At 39.1% G+C, this 18,400-nt stretch overlaps 1 protein-coding gene across 1 annotated transcript in view; it reads left to right on the top strand.

The window, feature by feature from the left end:
* Positions 1–17,815, top strand: part of LOC122793775 (chymotrypsin-like elastase family member 2A) — a 48,436-nt gene extending 30,621 nt beyond the window's left edge. Inside the window, exons 7-8 of the mRNA XM_044061965.1 lie at positions 17,436–17,585; positions 17,740–17,815. Of these exons, the coding sequence (XP_043917900.1) occupies positions 17,436–17,585; positions 17,740–17,757 (168 nt within the window). The 3' untranslated portion in view covers positions 17,758–17,815. The remainder of the gene's footprint in view (positions 1–17,435; positions 17,586–17,739) is intronic.
* The last annotated feature ends 585 nt before the right edge of the window (positions 17,816–18,400 follow it).

Genomic DNA, 18,400 nt, shown 5'->3' with positions numbered 1-18,400 from the left:
TTGTGCTGCTGAAGTGTGCCAGTTATGAATCTCTTCTATCATTATTGCAAAGAGGGTTATGAAAAGCAATAGTGATAAAAGTGAAACTTATTTTACTAAATTAGTCAATTCTGAGTCTGGGCGGCCACGGTGGTGCAGTGGTTAGCATTGCCGCCTCACAGCAAGAGGTTCTCCAGTTCGAGCCTCGGCTGGGGTGCCTTCTGTGCGGAGTCTGCATGTCCTCCCTGTGGTCGCATGGGTTTTCTCCGGGTGCTCCGGTTTCCTCCCACATCCCAAAGACATGCTGCAGGTGGATTGGACACTCTAAATTGGCCCTAGGTGTGCATGTGAGTGTGCCTTCTGTGGAAGGTTGGGCGCCGGGCTGGCAACTCGACACTGTAAAACTCCACTGCCATTCAATGTGCGGACAAGGTGATCCACTGTGGCAACCCCTAACCGGGAAAAGCCGAAAGAAGAAGAAGAAGAAGAAGTCAATTCTGAGTCTGATTAATAAAAGCCTATTAACTGAATATATTATTTGAAAGGAGAAGCTACACTGAATTAAAAAGGGAGGAGGTTCTTTCAGTGCCATGCTGCAATATGCTGCTATATGGTGATTTGCCTGTGGACTGTACTTTTATTATTTCTAGGTGAAAAAAGATCATCCTGCAATCAGTGTTGTACTAGAATTTTAATTATTTTCAGAAAGGGTTGAGGTGAGAAGCTCTAAATGATAAAACATTATTACTATATGTACAATACAGTTAGGAAAATCTGTAGGGCACAATGCAATACATTTTGTTCAGGCATGTACCGTATTACTTTGCTAGAAATTATAGTGCATTGCATAAACACATACACACGCACACACATATGTGTGTGTGTGTGTGTGTGTGTGTGTGTGTGTGTATATATATATATATATATATATATATATATATATATATATATATATATATGATATGTGTATGGGTCTACATTTGTTCACCAAAACTACACCTCCTCGAATCTAAAAAAAGCCAAACTTACTTAAGTGAAAGTGCAGTTTAATAAAAACACATTTTCGAGAAATCCTCATTATCGAATAATGGCTGACGGTTCTGGGATCATGTAGCAGAACAAGTGCAGTGTTTTTTAGTTCTTAATTACATTTGTAAGAGGAGTGGAAGGTGTACAGCAGTTGGGGTTTGTTGATATAGATCACAGTACAGTGAGGATGTAGTATGATCTCGGAGTTAGTATATATAAGTAGTGGGGGTGCAGGGAGGCTTGCCTCTATGCAAACATTTGTTTTTAGTGTATATTTTCGATGTTTTGTTCATCGATGATGTGTGTGTGTCATGAAAGTGCATTTTCGTTAAACTGCACTGAACTCGGCTTTTTCATACTCAGAGAGGTGTACTTTCAGTGAATGAAAGTAGACCCATACCTACACATTTTATAACATAGCAGCTGTTGTAACTGTAAGTTCTATCAGAACTGTATATTACATTACAACTGACATAGATGGTTAGAATACAATACTAAACATTAAGTTTAAAGCACCAAATTAAGGTAGAAACACAGAGGAATTTTGTTACTGTCATATGAGTCTAGAATCCAGGAAGTTTTATATAATTAATGACATCTGACTATAGGTTTCAAATAAAAAGAGCAGCTAATCACATTTCAAATCAAGCTTCTGAGTAGAACTAGTGTAAGTGCAGTATTATAACATTTTCTACACCAAAAAAGTAATAACCTGTTTACCTGAACTGTCAAAACAAGACACAATTTAGAGGCATGTTAAGCATAAATGCCTGCTGCCAGCTGACCAAGTTGATGAGGTTCAGGAAATAGGCCAAGGTACTACAACCTAATGCCTGATTTATTTATGTTCTTGGTTCATAGGTAGTTAATAAGCATGCAGTCAAGGAATCCATTGAGGAGCCTAGCCCTTTTCCCAATTTCTCTAATATAATCTCTGGTTAAATGATTTATTCAGAGTCACGCAGCTGCTAAATGGTGGCTAAAGGAATCAAACCCTGGACTACCTGAAGCAGCTGATTAACAACTCATAGCTTCAATCCTCTGCTCTAGCTGCCAAGACAGTTATAATTCTCTTGAGCATTATGGGAAGAAAGTAGAAAGTTATTTATAAAGAGAAGAATCCTTTTATACAGACAATGTCATTTCTCAAAGCAAACTAGCATACTTTGTTTATGGTTGTATATGGAAATGGAACAAATTCATAAATATGTTGTGATGAGGAGATTTAAAAAAGTCACTTTATTTATTTACTTAAATGTGTTATCCTGGGTAGAGCATTGATCATTATGGATCTAATTCAAGTTCAGTTTAATAAAGGAAGAGAGATAGTTATCCAAGACATACATTGTATAAGCCACTAATCTGAGAATACAAGCACATAGAAAATCATTTTAACATTTTGCTGTAGAATACAGTAAACTGCAATAAACAAATGTGCATTATATATTTACATGTGATCAGGGTATGCTCCATCTCTATGTTTAGAACAAAGACAGTTGTTGGTTAAAGCACCTCAGATGGTAGGGGTATAGACAGGATCTAAGACCAAGATGCAGGGCTATTAGAGAAATGAGAGGAGAGTATGAATTTGGCAGAAGACTGGGGAGGGGATAAAAGAGAGACGAAGATGTTTACAGAGGTCTTAATTGATGCTATCATTTATATTAGGATGGCTGTGAGAATAGCTGACCATTAAGCAGGCATACTAAGCATTTTTCTGTGGGTATGTTTTAACTTTGGATTGGAATTTGGGGTTCCCTTTTAGGTTTCTGCTGCTGACAGTGATGTATTCCAAAGCTGCTGTGTCTGGTATCAATCAGAAGTGGTTAGTGCATTGTCTTTTGTGCAGGTAGTAAGAAGTGGTGGTGCATGTCTGGGGTGTGAGTAGAGGTTATAAATTATTTATGCTATTATGAGTCTCCCACATAGTAAGGAAATAAGAGTTTCCTAAGAAGCTCAAAGTTTACTTGTCATGTTCTGAACCATATATGTTTTACAATTAATTTAATTCCCGTTTATATCCCTCAATAAAGTTGCAAGTGATTTTGCTAGAGTGCTGTTTAATTTTTTAGTTTCACTATGTATTCAACTTCTCACAATAACCAAACACATGACATGGTGTCATAATAGCTATTGGAAAATGATTTACATGTGACTGCAAGGCATTTTGGGTAATCAGCACCACCTTGTTTTTTTGGAGAAGCAGCTTCTTGCTTACATTGTGATTTCACTGCTACATCATCATATGTGTTAATTCACAGTGTGATGTGTTCCACCTGCAAGACCCAGTAGGAGCAGCCACCTGGGCACAGTGCATTACTAGCATTTGTATGTTATTACTACACTTGTTAGCAAAACGTACTGCTCTGTTTGTTGCATAAACGCAGCAACTGCTAGCTACATTTAAAAAGATCTGAAGTACTTCAACAGTTCTTGCTTGGCAATAACTGTTTGCTACAAATGCAGAAAGCAATTTGCTACTGTTTAAAGGAAAGAAGATATTTGTTTCATTGGACTGAAGCACTTAGTGCTCTATGTGACACATAAACTGCAGCAAATGCAAGCAGTATGCTATGTTTAAAGGAAAGGAAAAGCTTTTTTTCAGTTCAAATTCAAATGCTTAATAAAGCACTTTGTGACCTTCTTATGGCTTCTCAAGTTAAAGTTGAGGGGGGGGGGTGCCAGTTGGGGGGTTTCACTGGGTGCAGAATGGTTTCCTATAATCTCTGGCAAGTCCTACTGGACAACTTGTCTTTTTGGAGGTAAGAAACTCTTATTAATGAATTTAACATGGAAACTGAGTAGCCTACACATTAATTTAAACATTGAAGCATTGTGGATTCAGTCTTCCTCTATGTCATGGTAGGGATTTTCAACTCTGAGCAAAAAAAAAAAAGTCAGGGGCCATCATTATCAGCAAAACAAAATGTAAAACCAACACCCTTTCTGCATCATAAATATATACTTTGATATTGCATATGGTTTATATGGTAAGGTTATGTCTAATTCCAAAGGTTTGTTACACTTGCTTAAGAATGTGCCCAATACACTCTAAAGATGAGTGAACCTAGTAGGGGGATGACTCTTTGTGGGATTGAAAGCCACTTTGCTTTATTAAGGAGTGAACAGTTGTGTTTAAATCTGTTGTCCAGGACTATGATATGGCAAATTATACATGTGGTGGTTTATAGGGAATGTATTTATTTTTTTCTGAGATGGATACAATTACTGGCAGTCTTTATTCTAATGGTGCATGAAGAATTAATTTGCCTATCACTTCTCTACTGTATGGTGGAAGGAAGCAAAAAATTTGTCTTGCTGAGAGCAGTAGTTTTTACATTTTATAATTTAGTATATTTGAAATGAAGTTGAAAGTTGAGGTTCTGGTCTAGGCAAAAGCACAGGTACTTAATAGCTACATTATTCCCAAAATATTATTATTGTGGTCCATAGCATACCAGACTGAGGGCACTATAAAACACGTTTTTGCTTGATTAAAAAATAGCATTGCTTCAAATTTTGAGGAGCTAAGGTTTCATTTTCTGCTGATAAACAAATCTGTAATACACTTCATATCTTGTTGAAGGTGAGGTCTTATGGTTGCAGGAGTGCTTTAGATAACCATATCACCAGTGTACAAGTAAATTAAGATAGGAATATGGGGTTGGTCTGCAGGTAGAGTATTTATGTATACAAAGAAGGGGGGGGTAAGACTGATCCCTGAGGTATGCCTTTGATTGAGGTGACTGCGTTTGATGTCTCAAGTCCTATTCCTACTGTGGATCTGTAGTTTAAAAGAACAGTAAGAAAGTGTTGGAGCAATAGGGTTGCAGTGGAGCTCAGTCTACTTGTTAACAGAGAAATGTGCAGTAGCTGGTAGCACAGTAAATCAAAGGCTTTAATGAGGTACAGAAATACCGTACTTGGCAGTTGGCCTTTGTCAATATTTGTTAAGCTGTTACTTGTTAAGATGCAGAGTGCTATAAATGTGATGCAGCTAGTGCAGAAGCCGTGCTGCTTAATCAACAATAGTGCAGATGTTTTAATGCATTTAGCAGGTTTTCACAAAGGCTAACCTTTCTATTATCATTTGGAGTGTTAGTAGAAAAGAAATTTCTGTGACACTGGGTGTGGACATTTTTGGCTTGGGTTTTATGATATTTTTCCAGGTGCCATTGGGGACTTGATGCATAAGGAAAGGTACTGAACATGTTTTTCTCCATTCTCCTTGAGACATAATTTTATCAACCCAGCCCCCAATGTCCCCATCTACACTGGGTTTACCAGCTTAGTTCCTACCCTTGGACTTACTTCTGTATTGATGGGGCTGGTTTTGGATCCTAAGGGCATCTTTGGGGTTTGTCTTCCTCCAGTTCCATCTTGGGTGTTCTTTATATGCCTAACCCACTCCCTGCTCCACCTCCCACACTTATTGTTTACATTCAAGTACAACTACCCCCTTTGAACCATGCCTCCCCTAAGGGAGCCTTATCGACAAGTGCCCTCCCACTCACAATTGGAATTCCTATCCCACCCTTCCACTCCATCAGTCTCTGAGCTGCTAATTGATCCCAGGTCAACTGGACTGTAGTCAATGTCTTATCCCTGTGCACCACTTGAGTGGCTGCAGCTACTGAACATATTTGCCCAGGACAGTGATATAATCTGACCAGGCCTTAATGAACCATGGCTGCAGGTTGTTTGCTAACACTGAGTATCTGTTATTATTTTATTAAGATGTTTTTCTATGTCACTCGACCTGATGTTCTTGAAATAAAATGTTGGAGTTAATTCTTGGTTGGGGGTAGAGAGCTGGGGCTTGGGCATATAGTGGGGTAAAGGGTATTTTAATGAAATTCTTTCAAGAAGTCTTCAGAGGCTTTGGAAGAATAAGGACTTTTGATTGTGGATTGGTTGTTATTTTTATTTCTGTCTGTGAACTGATTTGTTTCCAGTATTGTTTAACATTACTGATGTAACAGGTTTGCTGATTCTGATGGAAGACAGATTTATTCATTTATTTTTTGTCTTCCAATGCATTTTTGACTAAGTTGTGGGTGACTGTATAACTCTGTATATTGTGGACATATTTGTTTGTTTTCCAGTTTGACCAGGCTTAACTTCTGAGGTTTAGAAGTTGTGTCAATTCTCGAGTCTTCCAACAGTTTGTTTAACTTAACAAAGTGAAGTTGTAAATGGGAAGATATTTTGAAGTGAAAGTAAAATGGAGGCAGGATTGTTGGTTAAAATATTGGCATCTTCAAAGGTCTGAATTGAATAAAGATTGTTGTGTATGTAGCTTTTGGGATGCTTTTGTCAGATTTAGGTCTGATAAATTTTCTTATGCTCTTTGCCCCTGCTGCCTGACAACCATCAGTCCCCTTCTGGCCATTCAGCCCACTCCTTTCCTACCACTGGGGTGAAGATGACCAGGCAAGTCCATCATTTAGACAACAATTAGATGTACCTTTAACGTAAGCATACAATCCCCATGGACGCCTGATTTGTGGGGCCAAAAGGAGATGTGCTTTGGATTGTCTGTGATGGTCATCCCTCAATTCTGCAATGGATATTGAAAGCAAGCAGCCCCACCTTCTCCCCTCAAGCATTTGAAGTGGTTTTGTTAGTCTCTACGTGAGAAGTCACACTTTCCTGTGTGCTCTTCAAGTGCCTGCTACACTCTCCCCACCTCTCTAGGAGAGATGAGAGGACCACACTCCCTCATTCCTCTCCCTGCCTGCCTGGTCCCACCAGGACTGGGGCCACTAACTGAACCCTGGTCACCTGGGACACAGTGTGCCACAGAGACAGGCACAGGTCTGAAAGAAATTTTTGTCTGCTTCATGATTCTAGAATTTTAACTTGGAATATAATGGTCACTATGGGGGATAGCACAGAAATGTATTTGATTTTGCTTGGTGTTATTAGTTGTGATTAAAATCTAGCTATAAATGGTTTCTGTTTTTTTTTTTAGATTTGATCTAGTGAGTTCAGATATCACTGAGGTTGTGTTGCTCTGGTTAAACAGGTTTATGATAAAATTACATAGGATCTGGTTGTTCGGGATGAATACTTTTATTATAGATATGAAGCTATTCACTTTTGGTTGGGAAAAGAGAGATGGAAAGTATGCTACAGCAATGAGCAGAGTCCTAACATTTATAATGGGTTTCTTGCTACCAGCCAAATAGGGTCATGGTCTGCATCAAAGGTAACTTAAGAGGTTATACTCAAATGCAAGGTTTCCCTGTAAAGAGTATCTGTGCCCCCAAAGTTTTTTTTTTTTGTGGCATACTGTTGAAAGGCAATTATAATCAGAGAAATGGTCTTGACGTGGAAACGTGTCACTCTTAATCTGGGATCCAGCTACTACACTAATACCAAGGGAGTAGACTTGCCTAAAGCCTTCTTACTTTTTAAAGTTTCCAGCATTAAATGATCAGCATTTTAAGGTTGAATAGAATGCGAATAGTAGGTTTGATGAATGTTTTTAAGCTAGGATTACCTTCAAAGCTGCCTTGAAGAAGTGGACATCTATTTAGTAAGTGAAGTAGAAATTTTGGTAATTTGGTTTGTGGCGATAAAAGTTTCATAGAATGAAAAGTGGTTGAATAACCTCATGGTAGAGTGTGTACTCTTTAACAGAGGTTAGATACAGTAAGATTATCTTTGGAGAAGGGGATGTTGTCATGGAATGTATTAAAATGTATGATGCCTAAAGGAGAAAGGTAACTGAAGTTGAGGTTATTACATTTGTAAATCTTTTCTGATGGAATAAGAAATATTATTTTTCCTATGAGTAGGAAGACTGGAGACAACATAATGCATGGTAGGCATATGTGAGAATGCTAGAGAGATGAAAGGTGATGGCTGGAAAATTAAATAGCTTTCCTGTCTGCATGTGCATTTTGAGCAGGTTGTATATTTATGGTAGGTATTTTTCAATATAAATTTCGTTCATCATAACCCTAACTGTTATAGATAAACTGTTTTAATGGTGTTTTGGTATGTAGATTTAATTGCTTAATTGACTGATGTCAGGCTACCAGGTATTCCATGCCTGGGCATATATTGTTGCCAATAATCCTATGGGTTAACTTGAGCTGATCATGCTGGATCATGTTTTTAAACTTTCATCTACTTAAGGCTTGTTTCAATTATAGGAAACAAGCTACAGACCATACAGTTCTGAGATATGTGTTGTCTAGTTTGTCAGATGTGCTTTTCTCAAGGTTTCTTATGGTTCTTGTACCAACAAAGTAATTCTGGTATAATCACAGACTGAGCCACTATCTTTTTCTAGTTTGTAATATCAGGTTATGCCTTATTCTATATAGCGCAAAAGCTTTACAGATGGCCTGTTTGATAACAATGGTGATATGTTCCTTGAGTGAGAGCTTGTGGTGTATAATATTACTGAGGCATTTCTACCATTCAGCTTTCTCAGAAATTTTAATCACAAGGTTCTTCTGTTAATCCCAACTACTGGAGCCAAACTACTTTGGTTATTCTGATTGACTTACTGTGACAACTAACCTGGGACACACCTCCTCACCCTTCTCACTTAATCCCAAGAGGTGCACAAAGTCTTTTACTGATCTCCCTCACTACCCCTGAAAGTGGAGTTTTTCCTGCCCTTTAACTTTATTTAATGGATCTAGACAAAGCAACAAATACTTCCTTACCCCTTAACCCTTGGGGGAAACTACAAGGAGAACAAGAACATTATTTCCTGATTTACCCCTGTGACTCCCCTTGGTGGACCTTTTCAAAGGTTCTACATTTTGTGAACTAACTAAGAAGAAACAAATCCCCACTAATACCTTTGACCCTTGAACTGTCCTCTGTTAAAAAGAACAAAGGGATAACCTTCAACCCTTTCCCCCGCTCTACTGGAAAAGTAACCTACTCACCTGTTATACCAAGAAAACCATACAAAAAGTTACCCCTTCCACTCAACTGGGTCCCACCTTTTTAAGCCTCTCTAACTCCAAATAAAGAACTTAAAGGCCCTGCCGTGAACCCTAACCCCTTGGACACCTTTTTCATTTTTATGGTAATCCAAAAGGAACCACTCCTAGGACACCTTTGGCCTGTGAACCATTTACCCCCTTCTGAACATTAACTACTGAGACACTTAACTTTTTTCTTTTGGCCCCACATTTTACCCCTTCTTCTCCCCTTCCCAAATTTCATTATACCCTCTTTTAATCCCAACTACTATACTTCAAATTGGACAATTTTAATAAGGTTCCTCTGTTTCTGACAACTGGAGAGATTAGACCCCTTGGGAAATTTTAAACTTTTGGACCTTTTACCACTCACTGAGGTTGAACATTATACCAAAAGAGACTTACTGAAAACCCCTGGGTGGGAAACTCCCTTTCACCTCTGTGGATCCCTACTACTTGAGCAGTTAACTTTTTCAAAAGAACATTATACCCCTGATTTACCAACCAACACTCCAAAAAAGAAGATCATACCTAAGAATTCACCCTTGAAACTGACTAAAGGATGTAAGAACACTGCCTCCTGATTTAATTTGGAAAGTGACCGCCTAAAACCAACAATGAACCCTTAACTCCTGTTAATCCCCCTTGAACCAGTGAAAGTAACCTTTCTGCCTCTCACCCCCCTGGCCCACTGTCCCATCCCCCCAAATTAAGCCCAAACTTGACTGCCAGATTTCTAACCATACAACCTGCCTTCTGCTTTCAGCCCAAATTGTCCTGCCCTTTCTCTGTGGAATTCTGTAGGCATCCCTCTTCAGCTTATCTGTTCTTTCCCTCCTTAGACTCCTTCTTCTCATTCCCCTATCTTTTGCTCTTCACTCCTCTATCATCCTTGCGCATTCTATCTTTATCCTCTACTCTACTCCCTCTCTCACAAGAATCTTATATTTTCTTCCCTGCTTTGCATCTCTCTATATCAACTGTCTTCTTGCCACTCTATCTCCTCTATATTCCCTTCCCTCCTACTGCTCCACTTCTCTCATCATCAACTTGATTGTCTCTTGAGCCTCTCTCCATACTCCGCTTCAGCCCCACCCCACCACTCCCACATACTCACCACTCCCCCTTCCCAGCTATTCCTCCTGTCTCCTCCTTCCCTCTCATCCCTCTTCCCCCTTCCGCTTTTTCACCCTCCTCACTCCACAACCCCCCTCTTTCTTTCCTCAAACTCACCTCCCACCTCTCCCACCACTCCCTACACAACCTATACTCCACTCCACTTACATTCTCTCTACCACAAAAATAACCTTCACTACTAATACTACATACCTACTCCACCAATATCTTTCTTTCTCTCCAAATATCACTATCACTAATACTACTTACTCACCCATTATCTACTACTTAACTTCCTCTTTCTCCTTCTTTTCTACTTCTATCCTTAATTCCATCTCATCTTCACTTTCTCCTTTCCATATTCCCTCTACACTTCACCTTAAATCTCAACCCCATTCCACCCTTCCACTCCCTTCATACAGTTACAACTTCTCCTTATTCTATTCCCATAGATACTTACTTATCTCCTATCCTTTACCTTCAAATCCCACCACAACTTATAACCACCCCAACTATAACCATACCACAATATCCATTCAATTAACTACCAATAAAACCCTCCCCAATTACCTCACCACCATCTCATAACTTACACCCCTATCCACTATCCACATTCCCTCCCCCACCTGCCACACTCTCATTCTCTCCTTCACAGGTATCATCCATCAACCCCTGCATATATATCCACCACTACTAAATCCTTATTATTCTTCTCAACCCCTCCCCAACACTATAACAACCCTCCCCCAAACCTTATATCCACCTACACTAAATCCCCTGACATCTTGACCTTAACTTAAACCTGGCTAAAGCCTCATATTAAGGACTCTGAATTGAAAACCTAACTACTCCATCATCATAAAAGGAGTCTCTCTCTTAAAAAAGGCGGAGTGAGTAGCTCTCATATATTCCTCCTTCCTAGTAGTTACATACACCACAATAAACCTTCTCCACAAACACCTCCTTCCTCTCTCCCTACTACAACAAGTAGGATAATCCCACACATATATGGTCCACCTCCTAATATTATCACATTACAGATATCTCACATACCTCTAATGCCTTCCACTGTATATTAGCTAATCCTATATCCCTATAAAGATTAACTTCAATACCTTGTGTCCTATACAATGTTGGCCAGGCAGTCAACTTGCTAACGAAACCACCATCAACAACCCCAAACATTACTCTCTCAACTATAGTCAACTTGCTCCATCACCCTGCCAAAACAAATGGGAGCATATTGCACTATGACCCCTCCAAAACCCCCTCAAATACCCTTTCATGGAGCATTCCCCACCTCTAGGTGACCACCTACCCCACCTTTACCACCTTACTTCACACTATCCTTCAACGGACTCCCACCACCTTTTACTATCCGTAAAGCAAAAAATTGAAACTCAACAAACTCACTAAATCAGAAAAATGTAAATAATTAAAAACTCAACCAAAAACCAAATCAAAGACCTTAAATTAACTAAATTGAAACATTGCTTTTCCTACCTGATGACTTCTCAAGCTCCTATGCTAACTAAATAAATAAAAAAAAAACCTGACACTCACCCTAAGCTAAACTTAAAAGCAAAAAGACAAAACACAAAAGCAGCTACCAAAACACAAAACATTACCACAACACAAAGTCCTTGGACAAATACAAATGAAAATAAAAAAAAAAAACCACACCCTCTCTGACCAAACAAAACTATTACTCAAACAAAACCAAAACAAAAACACACTCAAAAAATCAAAAAAGGAATCTCCACTCTCAACCCCCAAAACAACCCAACTCTCCATCCACTCTCCTCCACCCCAGTACTCCTACCCTCCACAACCAGATTCAAATTCTCCTTTTTTTGATGCTCCAGAACCAAATTAACTTTCTCTTTCTCCCCCTTCATCTAACACCCCTACACCCACCCCCCCTCCCTCTCTATCTCTACACCCTACTACCCCCACTTCACTACATCCCCCCTAGTTACTCTTCATCCATCTTCACACTCTACACACCCCAGCACTCACTTCACCCCTTACCACACCCATTCCTCCTACCATAACCCACCCTAACATCTACAACCCCAGAAACTACTTAAACCAAAACCAAAATGTTCCTCTGTTACCATTTCTTAATTTGCTCTTATGCAAGTCTTGCCTTCTCTCTCTCTTGGCATCCCTAATTACGGCTAAACATCGCTTATTTGAAGTGCCCCCAAATCCTCAAGTATCTATAAGCAGTAACAATAATGGAATACAAAACAGCATTACTTAACTTCAACATTATCAACCATTCTAACCCCCCATGCAAAAAAAATTGCAAAAAAATATAAAAATTCCCATCCTCATCAACTCCCCACTTCAATCTCATCTGACAACAACACAACACCATCATCTCCAGAGCACCCTAATGAACAACCTTTGACCCCCTCCACAACAACCTTTCAGACCTAATCAATAATCAATAAAGAGCCCTTCTCCTTCCCATCAATAAAGCACCTTGATCTTTCTAAAGCTCACTAACTCACTTCCACCATAACCTTGATCCTCCTCCTCAAACTCTCCTCTTCTATCCTCCTCACCCTCTCCCTTCTCTCTTTATCAAATCAAGCTAAATATCAAGTCTCAAAGTGGACTCTAGCTATCTCTAAAGCCGATCTACTGAGTTCCACACAACTCAACTCTATGGTCCTAAACTCTCTACTGGGTCCTCATATCTTCCTATACCTTATTCAAGATCTTCACAATAAGCTATCTTTTATACATCCAATCCTATCTGCTCTCCATTATGCTCCATCTCTCCCCACTCTACAAAATCTTCACTAACAGAGCAATGGATGCTTAGCTACAGCCTCTTACTCAGATCCTAATAAAGCAAGAGCAATGGTCTTTTACCCACTCAAACCAAAACCCCCCCAAACCACCCTCCCAAAACTCACTCCCCAAACTGAACTCATTTGAAATACTATCAGACACCAAACTACTTCAAAATAGGATTCAGAACCCTAACTAACTAATTCCCACCTCGAAAAACAATAAAAAACATCAAAAAAAACAAAAAAATCAAAAAAAACAAAGGAACATAGGCTACATAACATACCACACTCACACAACCACCATACCACCTTCCCACCTTCTTCCCTTCTCCTCTATTGCCCCACTACTTACTAATCTTCAGTCCTCATTAAAAACAGCTAACTTTCAGCTATTGCTATATTCATAATAAGCCAAAGCAATAGGTCTTCCACTCACCCACCAACTCTCCTCTCTCCCAAAATAATTCAAACTCCCTCTAACTCTTACACTTACTTACCCAACTCCCTCTAGCTCCATAAGCTGATCCTAAACCCTCAAGTGTCCCTCCCTCCCTTCTGCTGCCCTAAAAATGCCCTGTACAAATAGAGTGCTAAGGTCTAATATAATCAAATTTACTAGAAGTGCACAAACCCACTCATCCCCCCCCTTCAGAAACCTCTTTCCTTCAGCCTCGCTTCTGCCTCTGGAACTTCTACCACCCCCCTAACCACATTACCTTCAACCAGTCCTACCTTCAAGAAGTTTTCTTTTCATCATCTTTCTTGGGAATAGTTGCTCTCCCACCTCATAACCAACAACCCCTCCTAACCAATTAACTAATAATACTTAAACTTCACCTCTATGTGTGTTCATTAATCTGCATTTATGTTTTTGTATTTGTTTTCTTTTCCTTCAATTGCTTGTAATGCTTTTTACTGTCTATCTATGATGTATGTCATTTTGTTTTGCTACCAATGTATCTAGAAAACTATCAAATGTATGTATATCTATTTTTTTTGTTTTTTTGAGTTTTTCCCCAGGATCCATTGGAAAACGGTTCTTCAAGGCCCAATGGACTATCCTGGTAAACCAACTGCAATAAATAAATAAATAAATAAATAAATAAATAACACGAATGCCTTTAGTGGAATTTTTAGCAAGTGTTCCTAAGATAATCTTCCAAAATAAGTGATGTTTTTTTCATTGAGGATTACTTTATTAGTAATGATTCATGGTGTAAAACAGTAGCCAACACATGGTTCAGAAAAAGAGTCACTACATCACATTCAAGATTGGCCAACACACAACTCTGGTAGACTTCCTCCTAGTAAGGAAATGGCACTGGGTTAGAATCAGTGAAGTCATCCCCAGTGAAACAGTGACCAACAGCAAAAAACACCGGTTGCCATAATCAGCTGCAAGCAATGGTCAGAGAAGGCTCTAAGGTCAACAGAGACCAGGCTAAATACCTGGAAGTTGGTTGGAGAAAAAGCACAACAGTTCAAGGAATTACTGGCAGCTTTTCAAATTAGCATGTGCAAGGACTGCAGAACTGATATGCGGCTGATACAGTTGTGGAAATAAGGTACATATGGAAAGCTGGTGGTAGACTGCAGAAGTCCAGGAAGTCATTAAAAGAAAGAAGGAGTGCAGAAAAAAGTGGGAGATAGAAAAGACTGGCCAGGCTAGGAAGGAATACTGATTGGCTTACAAAGAAGCTAAGAAAGGAGTTGCAATAGCAAAGAACAGGGCATCAGAGGCACTCTACCAGCTTCCTGAAAGTGGCTCAGTAGATGGCACAAAGAAATTATATTAGGATGCAAGGCAAAGACAGAAAAATACAGAAGATAGTCCGACACCCTTCATAAGAGATGCTAGCAACAACCTGCTCACCACTCAACAGGACATCAAAGGCAGATGGATGGAGTATTTCTAGCAGCTTCTGAATGAAGAAAAGCCCACAAAAGCTGTGCTGCCCCAGACACATCCTACAATGAGAGAAGAACAGGAGCCCACCTTAGAAGAAGTAAGACTACATTAAGGAAAATGAAGTCAGGGAAAGCAGCAGGATCAGATGAGGTCACAGCAGATATGGTAAAGATGCTGGGTGAGACAAGGCAGAAGTGCCTCCTAAGAGTACTGATAACAGTGTGGAGAGAAATACATATCCCAGATGACTGGAGAATTACCATACTCATGCCAGTGTACAAGAACAAAGAGACATCCAGAACCATGGGCAGTACAGAGGCATCAAACTCCTGTCACACTGCATGAAAGTTTTGGAGAGGGTGATTGATAAGTGGATATGCAGAGTAGTAGAATCTGAGATGGGAGATGAGCAGTTTGGATCCAGAGCAGGATGCATCACAACTGACCTGATGTTTGCAGTGAGACATATAATTGAAAATAAGCTAGAGATGAGGAAAGAGTCCAACTGTGCATTCCTAAACTTGGGGAAAGCATATGACAAGGTCCCAAGAAAGCTGATTTGGGCAGTACTGCAGTGGATCAAAGTACCAGAAACATTCGTAGAATTAGTGCAGGCTATGTACAAGGACCCAATGATTCAAGTACGAACAGTGTTCGTCTCACAGAGGGGTTCCTGTGGGAGTGCGTGTTCCCCAGGGTTCAGCTCTGAGCCCACTGCTGTTCATACTGGTGATGGACTACATTAGCAAACAGGTCAGTGGGGACAGATCAATAATGCTGCTGTATGCAGATGATGTGGCATTACAGGCAGACTCTGAGCAAGAACTTCAGAAAGGATAGGGGAATGTAATGCAAAACTGAAGGTAGATTGGATGAAACTAAGCACAGAAATCTAAAAAAGCTGAGACTTGAGATAGAAGGGAAGATAATGGAAAGGTTAATAGCTTTAAGTATCTGGGAGGGAAGGTTGAAGAGAAAATAAGTCTAAATGAAGAGGTCAAAGCTAGAATCCAAGGGGATACAGCTAAATGACATAGAGTCTCAGGTATAGTCTATGACAGAAGAATGCCAAAGAAGCTGAAAAGTAAGGCATACAAGACAGTGGTGCAACTTGTACTACTGTATGGTACAGAAACCTAGGCAGCAAAGGCAGAGCAGATGAGGAAGCTGCAGCTGATGGAAATGAAGTGCTTGAGACCGGTGGTTGGATGCACACTGTGGAACAGACGAAGAAATGAGGACATAAGAGAAGAAGCTAAAGTAGCTCAAATTGCAGAAAAGATCATAGACAACAGATTATAGTGGTTCGGGCACATGTCCAGAAAAGCTGAAGATAATGTGGTGAAGAAGATTTGGGACAGATACGAAAAAGGTAAGAGGAATTGAGGACATCCAGCAAAGAGGTGGATGATTGTGCAAGAAAAGGTCTGTGACAGTCAGGCATGAGTGTCAAGAAAGGCAGGAGTGTGACATTGAATTGAGAGAGATGGCAACAGTTAACACAACACCCCGGCCCATATAGAAAATGGGAATAAGGGGGCTGATGATGATGATGATGATGATGATAAACTTAGCACCATGAATAACAGCAGATTCATTGACATACTGTCCAAGTTGCAAAGCTCTGGCATGCACAAACATATACTTTGCAAAGATTTATGATAGAAGTCAGAGAACAGACCTTGGCGAAATGCCATGATTTGATGATAGCAGCCAGATAAAGTGTTTCTTTATGACACTGCTTGCATAAATACTGATAGAAATTGTTAGAATGAATCTATGGCTTGCCAGTTATAATCTTTTTCCTGTGAGTACTGTTGCAGTTGCCTCTGGAATATGAGATTAGAAACACTGTAAACATTTGAAAGGTCCAGGAAGTCAGCAGCTATATAATGTCCTTTGTTGCAGCTTGTGGATAAATTGAGAGCCAACATTGTAATGGTAGTAACAGTGCTATGGCTTGTTTTACATTCATGTGATGTTTGGGCGAGTTTATTTTGCAAATTTAAGTAATGACTGTATTGCTTCTGAACTATATTGTTAAGTATTTTTGACAAGGAAATAAGGATGCATATGATAAGTTAGTTTTTTAACCTTGTGAGCATCTACTTGTTTAAAAAGTTCGATAATCCATCCCTAATTCTGCCAAACTGACACTGATCTTTCTTTCAGATTCCTGTTGTTTAGACAAGTAAATGGCAGTGCTATGAATCTCACAATAGGACTGAAAGTTTATGCGAGTGGACGGTTGCTCATGAGCATGGATCTTTGGTTCTTTATTTCTGTGAAAGGCCTTACAAGCAGAACTGATGGTTGCAAGGGTGAAAATAAACTGTTCTGATTGTCAGGTGTTGCTAAGTATTGAAACAAAGCTTTTGATAAAACTACCAGTGATTGATGAAAAAGAGTCTTTAAATTTAGTGGGATCTTTTACCACTGAAATTGGTTATTCATATCCAAAAGCCAAATGTGTTGCTCATATTATAATGCTAAAGGGATTAAGAAGAAAATAAAAACAGTAAAACCTGACCAGAACCATCTTGGCTAGTTTACATGTGCCTGTTTAAAAGTACCATAATATACTATATTTCAAATAGACTCAGATGTTACACACTCAAGACGTTTGTCATTTTATATTAACAGGGTGACTCAGGCGGACCTCTGAACTGTCAAAATGAAGAAGGCACCTGGGAGGTACATGGCATTGTCAGCTTTGGATCTCCATTGTGCAGTCAGAAAAATAAGCCAACAGTTTTCACACGTGTATCTGCATACAACAGCTGGATCAATGAGGTGAGTAACACAGCAGTCATTTTAACTAGCAACCTTTGCATAAGTTAATATTTTTATATCATATTATACTCCTGCCTTAGATAACAGCCACTGAATTTGTTAACAGCACTTTGTTTTCTGTGTAGTTAATTTGTTTCTTTTTTTTATTTTGCAGATCATGACAAACAACTGAAAACCTCATCTGAATGAACCTAAGGGTTTTTGTACTTTCAATAAACTACCTTAACAGATTCGTTATTAGAGTTTCTTTATTTCATGCTGATAATCCAAGTAGATAGTATTTTTGTATGTCAATGTTAGTTGTGGGTATGTGTAATGATATAAAAATAATTTATTCACCCACAACATTAATTTTGCTGAACCATGCATAATCCTGCGTACAAAGCCTTAGATGTGCGAAGAAACTGTCCAGTGTGTAATGTATATTATTAGATAAGTATGAAGGTTATTTCTCTCATATCCAAACTTGAATCAACTCTTTGACTGCTCTTATTTTGAAGATTACTGAGCAAGTGTCTCATCTTGTAAGTGAGGTGCACTTTATTTATTTATTTATTTATTTTACATTTGTTGACCGGGATAGTCTAACTGGATTTATGTCCATTTTCAGTAGAGTCCCTGGGAGGTAAGCTCCAAGAGATTACTAGACTACTAACATACAGGTACTACTTGTTATACAGTTAAATACTACAAATTTTAAACAGTTCAGGAATCTTCACAGTTTATACATATAACATGTTACAAGCATTAGATAAGATGTTTTAGACTTTATGTACAAGACTTCATTAGTAACTAGAAAGTAATTGTTAAACAAA

This window comes from Protopterus annectens, chromosome 2.part0 (assembly GCF_019279795.1).
Source record: "Protopterus annectens isolate FY-2018-M chromosome 2.part0, PAN1.0, whole genome shotgun sequence".
Taxonomy (NCBI): domain Eukaryota; kingdom Metazoa; phylum Chordata; order Ceratodontiformes; family Protopteridae; genus Protopterus; species Protopterus annectens.
This window is presented reverse-complemented; position numbering and strand designations above follow the sequence as displayed.